Raw genomic sequence first — 16,223 nt, 5'->3', positions numbered from 1 at the left:
ATTTTTTGTGAGGTAATATTGTGGCTGTCGTGTGTGTAGCGATTTAGGGTTAGAAAAAATACATCTTTTAGGGCTTGATTTAGTTTCTTCTTGGGCTGAAACTTATTGAGCTGAAGCTGGTTGTTAGGGGGAGTTTTCTGGGTTTTATTTGCTTTTTCTGTTGGAAAAACCTAACCATTTTCGTTACTGCCATTAGAATAGAAAAGAAAAACAATTACAAAATTATTGTTTTTGGCTGTAGCAAGAAATAGGAAAAAGAACAAAAGAAAAATATTAGAAGAACCCTAGGTGCCATTAAAGGAGAAAAAGAAGAAGCTTGAAGAATTTTTGAACCCTAGGAACCCTACTGTGTTCTTGAGAGAAGAAGAAGAGAACCCTAACCCTAGAATCTTGTTGTGCTGCTGCCGTTAGAGAGAAGAAGACATTTGAAAAAGTTTGAATTTTTGGTGAGGTAATATTGTGGCTGTCGTGTGTGTAGCGATTTAGGGTTAGAAAAAATACATCTTTTAGGGCTTGATTTAGTTTCTTCTTGGGCTGAAACTTATTGGGCTGAAGCTGGTTGTTAGGGGGAGTTTTCTGGGTTTTATTTGCTTTTTCTGTTGGAGAAACCTAACCATTTTCGTTACTGCCATTAGAATAGAAAAGAAAAACAGTTACAAAATTAGTATTTTCGGCTGTAGCAAGAAATAGGAAAAAGAAGAAAAGAAAAATATTAGAAGAACCCTAGCTGCCATTAAAGGAGAAAAAGAAGAAGCTTGAAGAATTTTTGAACCCTAGGAACCCTACTGTGTTCTTGAGAGAAGAAGAAGAGAACCCTAACCCTAGAATCTTGTTGTGCTGCTGCCGTTAGAGAGAAGAAGACATTCGAAAAAGTTTGAATTTTTGGTGAGGTAATATTGTGGCTGTCGTGTGTGTAGCGATTTAGGGTTAGAAAAAATACATCTTTTAGGGCTTGATTTAGTTTCTTCTTGGGCTGAAGCTTATTGGGCTGAAGCTGGTTGTTAAGGGGAGTTTTCTGGTTTTATTTGCTTTTTCTGTTGGAAAAACCTAACCATTTTCGTTACTACCATTAGAATAGAAAAGAAAAATAGTTACAAAATTAGTATTTTCGGCTGTAGCAAGAAATAGGAAAAAGAAGAAAAGAAAAATATTGGAAGAACCCTAGCTGCCATTAAAGGAGAAAAAGAAGAAGCTTGAAGAATTTTTGAACCCTAGGAACCCTAGGTCTCCTTGGAGCAAGATTAACTTGTTGATGTATCTCCATAGCACCAGGGGCTCTCGGTGATCATTACCTATTCCTTGATTACCCCAGTGACCTGAGAAATCCACCTGAGGCCATGATCCATAAGATGGTATCTCTTAACTCGCTTCATTGAGAACTATTTCCCTAGCCTCCATACAAGTACCGGAGTCGTGTCCAATACTCCCACAAGTGAAACACATATATGATAATCGATCGTATTGGAATTGAAGCTAAACTCTCATACCTAAGCTAGGAAACGCAAAGCCGAGAAATAATTTGGATCGAATGGAGCTCCATATTTTAAATTTAAAGAAGTCGTTGAGAGAAATATGATAGATCTTCAATTCTTGGACTTCAATTGGTTCCGCAACAATGGCAGCCAACCTGCTCATGTTCTGTTTGGTAATTGTTTTGACAGGGAGGTTCAAGATTTGTCTGGCAAGAGGAAATCGCACTAATTAATTTTTCGTGATGGGGGAATACCTTGCATTTTCTCTGAAATTAAGAATCCTGAGTTTAAAACCCAATGACTTTCCGACGATGATGACAATACTAGTGACTTTCCAACGTTGATGAGAAATTTTGATGATTTTTTCGAGGACGATGATAAATTTTGGTGATTTTTATGATGGCGATGACTACTCTGCCGACTTTTTCAGCGACATTTGTTCTTAGAGATTTTGTTAACTTTATTTATGGTATTTTGTTGGGGTTCTCATTTTTTTTTTTTTTAATTTTCTTTTCTGTAAAGTTATTACCATATTTTGTAAGAATATATTGTATGCCCATAAAAATAAAAACTAACTTATATGTTTTTGTAAATTCTTCCAAAATTATTTATTATAGGCCCAATAAAAATCTTGCCCATTTATTTTAAGAATAATTACATAAGATGTCATTTTTTGTAAAAAAAAAAATACATTTTTACGTTTAAAGAATTTTTTTTTATATTTTTATGATTTTTCGTAGAAACAACACAAAAACAACAAGAAAATTACATAAGAGTAATATTAAAATAGTATCTAAATAACATCAAAACAATAACAAATAATAACATACAAATAACAAAAACTTAACAACAAGAGTATAACATAAAAAGACCGTATTTTTTGTAAATAAAATTAACAAAATCGTAAAAATATTTAAAATTCCATAAAAGCGTATTTTTGTAATTTATTTGTTGTTTTTGTGTATTTGTGAAATAATCCCCTTATTTTAATTAATACATCCTAACATTTTTTTTTCTGGCGAATAGCAAGTATCCTAAGTTTGTATTCCCCTCTTTCAATATACAAAATGAATAAATAAATAAGTAAACAAAAGTCCCCAGTTGTGCCGATTGTAAATGAATATTAGTAGAAACAAGTGAATAGCTTAATATAATAAGATGTATATAATTTGATATAGTTATACATATATCCTTTGTTTGGTACTCACGTAAATGTAATCAATAATCTCAACTGAACTGCAGGATTGGCAATGGAATAGATGCTTTTGTTTTGTTGAGTTTTAACTTAATTATATATCCAAATCTGACAAACTCAGTGAGCTCCCAACTGTCTTACCTAGGAATTCACGGGAGACCTAAGTAAAACACACTTTCATCCCAGTCAACTGTCCTCATGATGATCCCATCTGGAATTCGTAGCCACCAACACCACCACTTGTGTTAATTTTATCACTAAAACTCACCTATCTATGAAAAGTAATAATAAAGAAAGACTTGATTTAATGATAATAATAATAATTAAAATACCAAAATTGAAGTATTGTAATCTTTTTCTTAATTATACACATGTTATCACGTACACGTAAGTATTAAATTTCAAACTAATTTAATCTCTTTACTTAAGACAAAATCATATCTTAAAATTTCTATATATTATATATATGTTTGGAGTTGGTTGGACCGCTACTAAGCATATCTTTATGTTAAGCAAAAAAAAGAAACATATCTTTATAAGAAAGGAAAGTAAGTGCAATTAGCTAGTGAAGGAGAAAAATGTACGACATTTTAGATAATGAATACCCAAATCCTCACTTGTTATTATACAATGTTCTGGCATTTTATAAATTGCACTCAATCCTTTTATGTTTTTTAATCTATAAAGACATGATATTCTAAAGAAATAGTTTGTGCAAAAAATATGATAACGTGGGTGATGATCAGTACTAAATATTGGAAGAAGTTGGTAAAAGAAAAGAGAACGATAAGGAAAGGAAAGGAAAGGAAAGGAAAGGAAAGGAAAGGAGTGAGGTAGGGTCCACAAACTCTGGAGGTTGAGAATATGATCTCTCTCTCATTGGATAATATTAGTGATTGAGTAAAGAGAACAAGAGAGAGAGAGGGAGAAAAATGACACGTTTGTCTATCTTTCCCTTGTTTTTATTTTTCTTTCTTGAGAAGCTGAAACTGGTCAGTTTCCCAATGGCCATTTCTCTCCCTCTTTTGTCATTTCCCATTCTGATACAAAACCTATATTCTTTTCGGTTTTACTGAAATACCCACTTAAATTATGATGATACAAACCTCAAAATATCCCATTTATATATGAATATATTAATTGCCTGTTTTTGAGTCTTATCTCTCCAAATCCAAATCAGTTTATTGTCGTTTATGATATATATATGTGTCACTTTGCATGGTGTGGTATGGTATGCTGTAGATTTATAGCCCACTTGTTTAGTTACTCTCTTTCTCTCTCTCTTTTCTCTTTTTTGTCTATTCGTCCAAGTGTACGTTTCATTTTCATTTTCATGTGATTTAAATTTGAAGATATATTTAAAATAATTCAAGTCATTGAAAGTATCTTCCCTTTCCCTACTTTTTCTGCATGTACGGTTTCCCTCTCTCACTCTATATTTCTTTACCAATTTTTTCTCTCAACTATGGAGGTTTTAATCATATAACATTTGCTTCTGCCACTTTCTCTTTATAAAAACCTTAGACTGTCATTTGTCTAAGACAGTTTCTGATTATGAAAATGATTTTTTTTGTTTTCTTAAATTTTGTTTGTGCAGCATGGGAAGGACAATATATATAGAAGTGGACCACTAAATGCAAAGGTGAAATAAATGGTTATGAAGACGTACGATGACAATTCTGTAAAATTTGTTCCTTGTTTTGAGTAATAGTTGGAGCTAGCTAGCCATGGAGGAGGCTTTAGTAGTAGCCTTTAGCCCATACTCTTTCTTAGTCAACAAAAGAAAGTGAACTCTTCATTTACTTCTTGTGACAAAATAGCTTGAGTATTCTTTCTTGTGATTCTAACTATTATTTGTTTAGTTAGAGAAGAGGGAAAGGTAAGAAAAGATCAAATCTTTTGAAAGGAAAAAAAAAAAAAAGATGATGGAAGCATTAAACCAGAAGTCTCTTGAGAGAGTTGTGTCACAGAAGGCATTGCAGATGGGAAATTCATTTCCATGTCAAATTTGTGTGGTGGGTTTTCTAAGTGGAATATGTCTCACAACTGTGTTTCTTGCTGCTCTTACATCTCTTGGTACTTTTGAGCTTGGTGGGTTTTCATTTTCTGCCATTTCAATGGGGACTTCAACCTCAGATATGATCAGTGAGTTAAATTATAGTTTCCTCTTCTTTTATTTTTCTTCTGATAATTTCTTCACTTCTTGATCATTTTCCTATTTCTTAGTGTTCTGATTTATTTATTTTTATTTAAAATTGGGACTTTGCTTAAATTCAAAGGAAAATTAAGAATGGATTGATTATGCAATGATAAGAATTTTGGGTTTTTTAAATTGGCCATTATATTTTATCTTGATTTTTCCCCACTTTTCATGAAGTTTCTTTAAAATGTGTCTTAATTCTGAAGTGAACAATTGAAAAGCAATAACAAGAATGATTAAAAGGTGTATTCAAAGTAAAGTCAAAGCTAGAATCACTTAGTTTTCAAAAGGAAAAAAAAAAGTTTGTTGTTTAGCTTCTCTAAGACTAAATTTAATTGGCATTTCAGTTCTTAATAATACTTAATTTTCTATTTACTTTCAATAAAAGCCAATATAGAAACAATTAATGTGTTGTACACTATTTCCTTGGAAAAATTAATTTGAATCATCAATCCCAGCCATACAAAATAACTGGTTTGCATTAAATTGACTGATCATTCACTCTACTTGAGTAGAATTTATTGACATTATTGAAATAAATGAACGAACTCATCAACAGACTGCGATTTTGTACCGAAAGCAACAGAGAAAATAACTGATTCAAGGTTAAGTAAAGAAAAAATCAATGATGAGAGGGTGGCACAACTCTATTCAGCTTGGAGTTCCTTACTTACTACTGGCATTTCATTAGAAAAGAATGAGCATCACCTCCTCAAACTTGGACTGAATGAATCTGATGTCCCAAATGCTCCTCACTTGATGAATTGCAAATTGAAAACACAAGAGAATGAGCGGCTTGATAAGCGCGGCGGGAATGAGAATTTCCCTCCTTGGACAAGTTGGAAGGGCCAGTTGGATTCATTTCCTGCTGCTGCAAAGAGTGATCAGTTTAAGAATTTTAAGCATCAGGCTGCATATGAAGGTTCTCATCCTCCTTGGGTATGGTTCTATTTTCGAAACCAATGACTCTTTATGTGAAAATCCTAATATTTGATTGGGAATTTGGCAATTTCTTTTTTTGGATAAGTTAGCGGCATAAACAAAGCAAGTATGTGTTTTTGTACTAAGTTCAAGCATTTTCTGCTGCAGATAACCGGGTCTGATGAAGATAATTACCCTTTGACTAGAAAAGTGCAAAGAGACATATGGCTTCATCAGCATCCTTTAAACTGCAGAGATCCTAGTGTGAGATTTCTTGTAGCTGATTGGGAAAGAGAACCCGGCTTCGGTATTGGAGCTCAGCTAGCTGAAATGGCTGGTGTTCTTGCCCTTGCAATCAATGAAAAACGAGTCCTTGTGACCAACTTCTATAACCGAGCTGACCATGATGGTTGCAAAGGTAGTATGTCTTAACATATCATGGCAACGAATATACTAGTTTCTTATAATTTAAACTGCAATCTTATCTCTGATATGTTTACTGAATTCACAGGCTCCTCTCGCTCCAGCTGGTCTTGCTACTTTCTCCCAGAAACATCCCAAGATTGCCGAGACAGAGCGCTTGAGCTTCTTGAGAGTAAACAAGCATGGCAGGAAGGAATTGTAAGAGTAAAACAAAATTATAGCTCTAAGCAAATATGGGCTGGACATACTCCAAGGTAAGAAAGATAAAGTACAATTGGTGAAAATAGACATTTTTTTTCATAATGCATACAAAACCATTTTGATTGAGTTTACACCAATGATATCATGCTTAATTAATATCATTAAATATTTTACTAAATGTAGGATATGGGGTGATCCTTGGAATAATCTGCAGCCAACTACAGAAATTAATGGAACTTTAATGGCATATCATCGCAAAATGGATCGGAGATGGTGGAGAGCACAAGTAAGAGTTTTTGTTCAATGAATTCCCTGGAACATCTAGTCAAAATGTATGTTAAAAAAAATAGAAACATTATATGATAAGTTGATATACTTTGATTGCATCAGGCAGTACGCTATTTAATGAGATTTGAAAGTGAGTACACATGCGGCTTACTCAACAATGCTCGCCATGCAGCATTCGGGAAGGAAGCTGCCGCTATGGTTCTTAAGAGTTTTGCTGGAGAGTGGCCTAAGGTTGGAAATTCTAGTCCTTGTTCTCTGTATTGGTAGTTGAACAAAACAAACAATCATAAGAGGTTTCTGTCTTAATTATTTCTTTCTTGTCACAGATACACAGAAATTATAGGTCTCAATTCATATCCAATTAAAACTGACCAAATTGACTAGTCCTCTCACAACCGATTGTCAAAAATTGGATTCATAATTTTGGAATCCAATAAAATTGACCAACCCAATTCTATATATATGTTGATTTAGGGTTGATGGATTTGTATAATGAATATTTAATATTTTGTTAGACTTGTTTTAATTGCTCTTGGTGCAGATGGTCTGATGGCCTAGTTATTGTTTGTTTAATTAATGTTGAACTACAATAAATTTATATATTAATTAGGACTTATGATTATGTTGGACTTGTGTAATTTTGAACTAATCAAAATTATTATTTACCCTTTGGTACTGGCCTAACTTACAATAAATTCCTATCTAATTATATGAAAATTGGGTCTGATTGGATTAGTGATGAATAAAATTATTAGATTTCTAACCATTAACACCTCATTCCAATTCATTCCTTTTGTGCAGCAACCAAGATGCTAATCTGAAGACCTTTTCTTTTGCAGGATGTTAGGAATGACAAAAGATCAGATATTGAAGAGTTTGTATGGTCAAATCATAAGCCTTGGATCCCTCGGCCATTACTGAGCATGCATGTGAGAATGGGAGACAAAGCATGCGAAATGAAGGTTGTTGAATTCGAAGAATACATGACTCTAGCCGACCGCATCAGAAGGCGCTTCCCACACCTCAACAGCGTCTGGATCTCCACTGAAATGCAGGTACATAGTTGGTTCAAACTTATTTCCTTTAGCATTGTTTTAGCAGTATTTTAAAAAAAAAATGTATGGATTACAGGAAGTTATTGACAAGTCCACAGGGTACTCTCACTGGAACTTCTACTACACCGATGTGAGAAGACAAGTCGGGAACACGTCCATGGCTGCTTATGAAGCCAGTCTCGGTAGGGAAACTAGTACAAATTATCCAATTGTCAACTTCTTGATGGCAATAGAAGCTGACTTTTTCATTGGGGCACTTGGTTCCACTTGGTGCTTTCTCATAGATGGAATGAGGAACACTGGGGGAAAAGTCATGGCTGGATACTTGAGTGTCAACAAGGATAGGTTTTGGTAAAGATTCAAAAGAGAAGATTAGGTAGGTATGTACGTATGTAAATTTGACTAGTGATTCTACCATAACCATTATTGGTCGGCCCATCAACTTTAGTCCAATCACATTCTGTTATACAATTAATAGTACAAAATGAAGAATAGGGTGCTCAACAGCTCTGTTATAAGTAACGGCCTACTGATTTGTTGTCCATAATCTAAAGTGATGGTAAATATGAAAATCTCTTTATATTATTCCTTGTTGATGTTATTGTTGACTGCTTCAAATCTGTTGTTCACATGGTTTTATGTCATCTTTAAAGAAAACATAAGAAAAAATAAAAGAAAAAATAAAAGAAACAGCAGCAGTGCCTACTCTGAGGACAAACTCAATCACAGATCAAATATTTTCTAGTATGTCAAGAAGAAAAAAATGTAATAGTAACATGCACATAAAAAATATTACAATGACGTGATGAATTCTTCACTTAATTGTTGCATATTTTATTTGCATAAATCATTACTTAGAAAGAGTAGGGGAAATTTAGTTTACCAGGCAAGAACTAACGAAGTAAATTCACCTGTTTTCAACAATTTTAGAGTCATAAAACATGTACACGTACTATATGTTAATGCCCACAAGTTCTGAAGTCCCTACTATTAAACATATTATCTAAACATCATTGAGAGTAACTCCAAAACTGTCAATTCTTAGTAAACTCTAGTGGTGGCTACTGGCTGGTGGCTTCAGCAAAACAAAGCAACAAAATCCAAGTTTTCAACAAGATTGACAATCTGTCAAATGTGTGGACCTGCACTACAAGACACAAAAGCCAAGCTTTTTTCCAAGTACGAATTGAATCTTTGTGTTGATTTTTTAATCATTTTTCTTCCAATCTTTGTCGTTTACTAATCTATATCTTGCTTAAAGAATGATTAGAAGACAATACGACAATCCTATCAATCTTTTTTGTTTGGAAAGTAATGGCAGTATCCGACTCTAATATTATAACGTTAAATCTTTCATAAGAGGGGTATAATAATAAAAAATAAAGTGAAAGATGAAAGTGACCAATTTTGACTCGCATAATAACAAACTGAAGAGAATGACAATCACAAAAATGATAAACTTGAAGAGAATGACAATCACAAAAATGATAAACTTTAGATACAATGATTCGTGTTGAAAGAAAGAAAGAAAAAAATCAGGACGCAATAAGCTATTAATAAAAGAGGAGGAGCCTGTTCCTCTCAAATTTCACATCACATAACAATTCAACAAAATAAGATAACCCTTTTCTGAATGAACGCCAACTGATCCATACCCAAAGAGATTTCTTTCTTTCTTTCTCTCCTGTAAATCCTCCAACACAAACTCAGAGGGAAGAATTATAAAGTCAGATGTGGGCAATGAATGTGCTTTCTATTTTTACCTCCTTTTCCTGTTGTCAGCTCTTCAAATTGGGTATTTGGTAAAAGTAACAAATTTTAAGTCTTTAATGCCAATTACTCTTCCACATCCTCACTCACCTGCTGTTGTCCTTGTCCCCCATCAGCAGCGGCTCTGGCCGCTGTGTGTTTTTTATGCTTCTTGTTTTTGGCTTTCTTAGCCTTCATCCTGCGTTTCTTCTCATTGGCGTCAATCCAAGTATAATCTGATGGTATGTGGAAAGGGTCCACTTCATCTTTAAACCGGTGGCTTTCGCCATCGCTTGATTGCCCACCTCGGCTCCCTCTCATCCATGAAATCCATGAAGAAGATGCTTCTGAATCTTTTGATTTTGCATCCTGAAAATGTGCTGGACTGGAGAGAGGTGTTGAGAACTCCTCGATTGGCTGTAGCTCCTCAAATTTTGTAAAAGTGACTAGGACTCTAATGGTCGGCACGATAGGAATAGCAACCTAAGGCAGGGGAAAGAAAGTCATGATCAATACTCAAATAGCAAAATAGAGAATATTTGTTCTTGAGAGAACTATCAGTATGAAATACTAGAAAACAATTTTTTATATACTATCAAGATATAATTAAACCGTGTCTAAAGTAATAGAAAATCAGTCCCTACACCGTTACTAGAGAAGCTCACTGTCATAAAACAATTCTTAGCACATTCGGGTGTAACAGAAGATCCAAAAATCAAAAGACCAAATGCATTTTTAAAATCATGCGAGACAAATTGTCAATAAAATTTCAGCCATTTTAAAATGCTGGAACCACATGGCCAACACCTGCAGATTGCAGCATGAACGCTACAAGTGACATGAACTAAGCAAGAAAAAAAATGACACGACAAACCTTCTATTTAATAAAAAGAATCTGGTTTTATGTGCTTATAATAAAATAATGAATTCACAAAAAAAAAATGACTACATGATTGTTCTTTTATTTCTAAGTTAAGCTTGAAAGTATTTCAATGCTTAACTGACACCTCAATGGTCCATAAAAATCAAAGTGTGTTCGGGATTACAAAAAATACAAATATTTAGTTACCTTAACAGGAAAAGTGCCGAGTGGAAGTTTGGTAGTTAGAAGCTCCCTTAGTCTTCTAACAGCCTTGACTTTGTTAGCTAAAATGTCTAGTAAAGGCAAAAGTTCATCTGTTTTCAAGGGGAAATCAGGAGTTAACCACAATACAGGTCTTAAACCCTTCTTGTACTCACTCTCGTGCTTAATTTCACCAGGCACTCCTTTCTTCTTCTTCTTCTTGCTGTTCTTTTCTTTTCCCTTTTTGGCATCTGTCGTATCCTCCCTATATGATTCAGATGTTGGTTTTTGATGATCAAGTGACTTCTGGTTGCTGCCTTCTGTAGCTAACTTTGAGACCTTCTTCAAATTCTTCGAATCTTCAGAATCATCACTGTTAGCCTTGCCACCTTTCTTATTCCAACCAAACCAACTTTTCTTCTCCTTAGACATACCATTAGACTCACCATTTTCATAGGCACCTCCTGAACCATTTTCTTGGCCATCAAGAGCCCCGTGTTCTTCATCCTCACAAATACCATCAGGGTTCCCCATACGAAGAGCAGAATCAAGCTGCATTCTTTCCTCAGCTGTCAATACATCATCATACTCATCATTATCACCCCCATTGGCTGTCCTTTCTTCATCATCCACAGCAAAGAGCTCCTCATCAGTCATAGCACCCGGAACCCTTCTTGATTTCACACTAACCATGACATGAAGCATATCATAAACTTTAGCCTTCCAGCTTCCAACCATCTCTGTCCTCTCCTGTCTCCTCCAGTTTAGATGGGGAACAAGCTCAGCCTGAGTTACATCAATCCCAGGCCTATACATATTTGTCTGTGACATCAAGGCCACTTCATGGGCAACTTCTTGTTCAGTTGGTTGGGCACCAGCTCCTTCCAAAGCATTAGTAATTTCCTTCTCTTTGTGGGCAAGAACAATTAGAGTACCAGGTGCCAAATTCACATTGTTATCTTCCGAAGTGTAGCCTTCTCCAAGAAACAGAAACGTTTGATCAGACCTTTGAATGCGAAATCCATCAAACCCAGCAAGGGTCATATCAGCACGGAGATTAGAACCCCGCTTCCAGATTCGATAAGTATCAGAAGGCGCAATTCGGCCTATGAAAGGGATAACTGAGCTCTCAAAATGAAACGTTATCTCCATGTAAAAATCACGAATTCTTGATGCAGACGCCACAATACGAGGAAGTCTACGACACCATTTGGCCCAAGCAAGAGGTTGGTAGTGTCGAGCAATGGTCATGGCAATTGTTTCCTCTCTCGTGCATACTGCTTCTTGGAGAGCACTCCAACCATTCTCATTCTGAAGACTCCAATCTGCACCAGCAGCCATTAGTATCTCAGCTGAAACTGGGTCCCTAAGCCTCACAGCAAGATGCAGAGGAGTCTCACGGCCAGGAACATCACGACGATCAATGACAGACGAAACAGAATCAGCTCGAATCTCTGCCTCAAGAGATTCAGCTTCAGTGTTAACCTCACCGGCCTTGGCAAGCCGAGGCAGAGAACCGATAATGCGCCTAAGAGCGGCATAGTCTCGACGAGCCACCGCTAAATGAACTGGACTATGAGCATACTTTGATAAATCTTCCATTGATTCTGTTTAATCTTTATATATTTCTTCGTTTCTAAGCCAGAAAAGCCACTTCCATCATCGTCTATGAAAATCAAGATTTTGAACTCTTAATTGGAAAAGTTTCTACTCTATCTTCAGCTACACACTTGCAAGAGCCAAAGATAACTTACTGGGGGTTTGAGACCAATGCCAAAATTATGGATTTTTAAACTATCTAAGCCCTAGAAACTAACCTACAAAAGAATTTAGCGCCAACCCTCAAAAAAGATTCAGTTCAAATTCAAATTACAACAAGAATCCTTCACGATTGCCAAAGCTTCAAACTATTCTGCTGCTCAATCACTGACACCCACTTTCGCCACCTGACCCTAAGCTCCATCCCCAAGTAGTCGAGTTACTACAGTACTTCAAAGCTGCAAAACAAAAACAAAAAAAATGAGTTCAAAAACCACCATTAAAAGAAGAGCAACAAACTTTCCTCAGCAGATAAACCTAAAGAAACAATCTTTCCGCACCAAAAATTTCTTTTCTGTTCTAAATCCAATATCTTCCCCAAAAGAAAATATAAAATTTTGGGATCTAAAATAAAAATCCAAAAAACCGATTCCCTAATCTAAATATATTTTCCACACATTGTTCTCACACTTTTAACCCACCAACAAATAAGACTGGAGAATTTCACCATCTTTACCGCCCCCACCCAGCAACCCCAAAAAAAAAAATAGAAAAGAAAATGAAGAGAGCGACAAAGTACCTGAAAATCTACAAGAAAACAAATTGGGTTTTGAAAAGCCCTCTCTTTCTCTCCCTCTGATTCTTTTGAATCTTAGGTTTAAGCTCAAAATTGAGCTTTCGCAGAGAAGAGAGAAAGCGAGAGGTGCAGAATCGAAAGGTAGGTATAGGTTATCCGAGATGGGATCTAACGGCCAGGATCTTCTTCTTCCTCTTCTTCCTACTTCTTCTTTGTTTTTTGTTTTAATTTTTAATTTTTATTTTTTTTGAATGTTTGACGGCTCAGGTAGAAAAGAAGTGATCTAACTCGTTCCCGCGACTCAGTGATCCAACTCAGATCTTCTTTCTCTCTCTAAAAACTAAACTCTATCTCTCTGCATTTTGCACTAAACAGGGTACAGTCCTTCCCTTTTTGCTTTTTTCCTCTGGCCAACTCTGTTGCCATTCTGGACTCCAATTTACAAAAATACCCTCCATTTTTTCATCTATTACTTTTCTTGCCATAACTTACAGTTATTTTTTCAGTTAACCTCTTCCTCCTCATTCTTCTGCCTTATTCACCCCTATCCGTATTCTAAATAAATTTTGTTCCGTTAAATTTCTACTTTTGTTATAAGTTAAATTTAAGTTTTGATTTATTTTTATTTTTGGATAGCTATTATATGATGATATTTTTATAGAAAAAAAAAATTAAATATTTAGATATTATTAAAAAAAATTGTGAGTAAATTAAGAATTATATAAATCATTTTAATTTTAAAAATAATTTCTCACAAATCTTTTGGAATAAGTTAAAAATTTTAGATTGACTTTTAAATTTAAAAAATGATTTTTTATTTTTTAATTTTAAAAACTAAAAAAAAATTACAGAAATTAAGCCAAAAAAAAAATTATTATCCATTGCTTTACATCATAAAAATTAATGGGTAATTCTACAATGCACTCATTTACAAAGGATGTACTGATACACATTTTATCTATTTCAGTATTTAGAAGAAATTTTTAGTCTATTTTTTTTTTTCATATTCGTGTACGTTATAGTTATTTAAGATATCTTACAAAATTTTATGAAATTCGGAGTAATTTATAAAATAAAATAGTCACGAGTGCAACGCACTGTTTGAATCTTGTTTTCAGTGTATTAAATTTTTTCAAATTTCTCAAAATTTTGCAAGATGTCTTAAATAACTATAACGTACATGACCATGAGAAAAAATTTGATTGAAAATTTATTTCAAATACTAAAATAAATAGAGGTATATCGGTGTATCTCTTTTAAAGTGATGCATTATAGAATTTTCTAAAATTAATAAGAACATAAAACAAAATATAAGTTTTTGGTTTTTGTTTAGTAAAAATTGACTAAAACTAAGTTGTATTACACCAATGTTAAATTTGTGTTATACAATTATTTAAAGGTGTTTATAGATTCAATGGGAAATTTATTTTGGTGGTTCTACTAAAGATTTAACATTAAATTAGAGTTTGATAATTTATTTGTTTACTACTTTATTAAAACAAATAATGATATTTGCGGGTCACCACCGACAGTTTTGCCAAGTATTGTTTTTGTTTATTTATATGAATTTAATGAGAGTTTTGCATATTACATGAGATATAATGACCAGAAGCCACCTAAGATTCACGTGAGATCTAATTAGCTTCTATGTACTTTTAATAGAATTCCCATGTGGATTATCATCTCTTACATTTTTTTTTTCACTCTTTATTATTAGTAATTTAGTTGTATTAATAATCAAGGAATTTTTTTAAAAAAAAAAATGTATAAACAAGGAAAGTTGGGTTTGTTATTTATAACATTTTGTGTTTGTATTTTCAATTTCATTTGATTCTCATTTCTATTATTTTAACACAACTAACGGCATTAAAAAAAAAACTTTTTGTAGACATGTGGTACTGAATGTTATATTATTTTTAACATATGTGTAATAAATCAATAATGTGTAACATACGATAGTACATATTTTTTTTTTGGTAAATTGTGACATAAATATCTAATGTTTCAGATTTTATACACTTAAATACTTTATTTTTATTTTTGAAGGAAAAAATACTCAATGTTACAATTTTCTTATACCGTTACTACCAGTATTTTCCGTTAACTCATAAATATAGACCCGTGGATGGTTCAGATGCATTATATTTATTTTTTTTTATTTTAAAACTTAATATTTTTAATATATAAAACTAAATACTACTTGTTTAAAAAACAAAATCAGTTCACATAACAATTTGTACATGATATTGGCACTTTAATTTAATAATCAAGTTCCATATACTGCACTGGTACTCAGCTATGGTATTGCATCTCTCTTATTTTATTTTATTTTTTGAAAAAAGTAGCATTTAGTTTTTTATATTAAGAATATTAAATTTTAAAATAAAATAAATAAATATAATGCATTTGGGCCCTCCACGTGTCCATATTTATATGTTAACGGAAGTACTGGTAGTAACAGTGTAAGAGAATTGTAACATTGGGTATTTTTGCCTCTAAAAATAAAGATAAGGTATTTAAGTGTATAAAATCTAAAACATTAGGTATTTATGCCGCAATTTACCTTTTTTTTTATCATTTTGTAACATATGGGAAAGTTGCTTGTTACTATGAGTAACCTCCACATTTATCACCAATATTAAGTGTGTAAAACACATCTTAATTTGAAAATCTTAATGTTATAGGAGTTATGGTGTGTGCATGAATTACATTTGAGTCCATAACATTCATAGGGGTTATCAGTTTGAATTTTAAATGGTAATATTACACACACTATATAAAGAGGTCTAAGGTGCTCATATTGAAATAGACAAAGTTTTCTATCAAAAAAGTACTTTGCTAAAAAATCCTATAAGGCTAGAAAACCATTCATGAGTAGGGGTGCACACGGGTCGGGTTTTCGAGTTTTCGGGGTTTCGGGTTTGGGTTTTCGGGCATCGGGTCTTGGAAATGTACAACCGAACCCAGTTTTCGGGTGCGTCGAGTTTCGGGTCGGGTTTTTCGGGTTGGTTGTGGTCGGTTTCGGGTCCTATTGGGCTGAGCCCGAATTAATTTATGGGCTGAAATAAAATTTAATTTTTAAAAATACCATTTTTTTTTAACATTAGTTGGACTTTTTTTTTATAATTAATATAGTAGAACAATATTAGACAAAAAGAGTAAAGTAATAATAATATTGACAAGTGAAATAATAAAATAGTTGCAAGATAGTTTGTAAGGTATATATTTATTAGTATATGCATATATGTGTAAGAATATATTGTTAGAAATTATTTTATCAGAATCTTAGATTTACTCACAAGTATGTTGATTAACACCCTA

At 33.5% G+C, this 16,223-nt stretch overlaps 2 protein-coding genes across 4 annotated transcripts; one reads left to right on the top strand and one right to left on the bottom strand.

Annotated features, from left to right (window-relative positions):
• Positions 1–3,900: 3,900 nt before the first annotated feature.
• Positions 3,901–8,340, top strand: LOC133034843 (uncharacterized). 3 transcript variants are annotated; one of them, XM_061110284.1, is made up of 9 exons: positions 3,901–4,079; positions 4,265–4,812; positions 5,427–5,806; positions 5,957–6,206; positions 6,300–6,465; positions 6,596–6,698; positions 6,803–6,931; positions 7,540–7,755; positions 7,832–8,340. In XM_061110284.1, exons 2-9 carry the CDS (start codon positions 4,590–4,592, stop codon positions 8,108–8,110), a joined length of 1,746 nt encoding a protein of 581 aa, XP_060966267.1. In that variant the 5' UTR covers positions 3,901–4,079; positions 4,265–4,589; the 3' UTR covers positions 8,111–8,340. The 3 variants fall into 3 exon arrangements, with proteins under 3 accessions (XP_060966267.1, XP_060966264.1, XP_060966265.1); XM_061110281.1 differs by having other exon boundaries at positions 4,075–4,138; XM_061110282.1 differs by lacking the exon at positions 3,901–4,079 and having other exon boundaries at positions 4,141–4,812.
• An 813-nt stretch (positions 8,341–9,153) lies between these two features.
• LOC115719171 (uncharacterized) lies at positions 9,154–13,315 on the bottom strand. Its single transcript, XM_030648108.2, has 3 exons — positions 12,906–13,315; positions 10,574–12,564; positions 9,154–9,987 (listed from the first exon to the last, which is right to left on the bottom strand). The coding sequence occupies exons 2-3, from the start codon at positions 12,167–12,169 to the stop codon at positions 9,592–9,594; spliced, it is 1,992 nt and encodes a 663-aa protein (XP_030503968.1). The 5' UTR covers positions 12,170–12,564; positions 12,906–13,315; the 3' UTR covers positions 9,154–9,591.
• Between the last annotated feature and the right edge of the window lie 2,908 nt (positions 13,316–16,223).

This window comes from Cannabis sativa, chromosome 2 (assembly GCF_029168945.1).
Source record: "Cannabis sativa cultivar Pink pepper isolate KNU-18-1 chromosome 2, ASM2916894v1, whole genome shotgun sequence".
In the NCBI taxonomy this organism is placed as follows: Eukaryota; Viridiplantae; Streptophyta; class Magnoliopsida; order Rosales; family Cannabaceae; genus Cannabis; species Cannabis sativa.
Note: the sequence above shows the minus strand (reverse complement) of the source record. Positions and strands in the feature narration are given on the sequence as shown.

Bases quoted from the DNA above. Each gene is read 5' to 3' on its own strand.
- LOC133034843 (XM_061110284.1), top strand. From the start codon at position 4,590: ATGATGGAAGCATTAAACCAGAAGTCTCTTGAGAGAGTTGTGTCACAG. The intron at 6,207-6,299 runs GTAGTATGTCTT...CTGAATTCACAG, and splicing joins TGACCATGATGGTTGCAAAG to GCTCCTCTCGCTCCAGCTGG. The intron at 7,756-7,831 runs GTACATAGTTGG...TATGGATTACAG, and splicing joins GGATCTCCACTGAAATGCAG to GAAGTTATTGACAAGTCCAC.
- LOC115719171 (XM_030648108.2), bottom strand. From the start codon at position 12,169: ATGGAAGATTTATCAAAGTATGCTCATAGTCCAGTTCATTTAGCGGTG. The intron at 9,988-10,573 runs GTAACTAAATAT...CCCCTGCCTTAG, and splicing joins TCGGCACTTTTCCTGTTAAG to GTTGCTATTCCTATCGTGCC.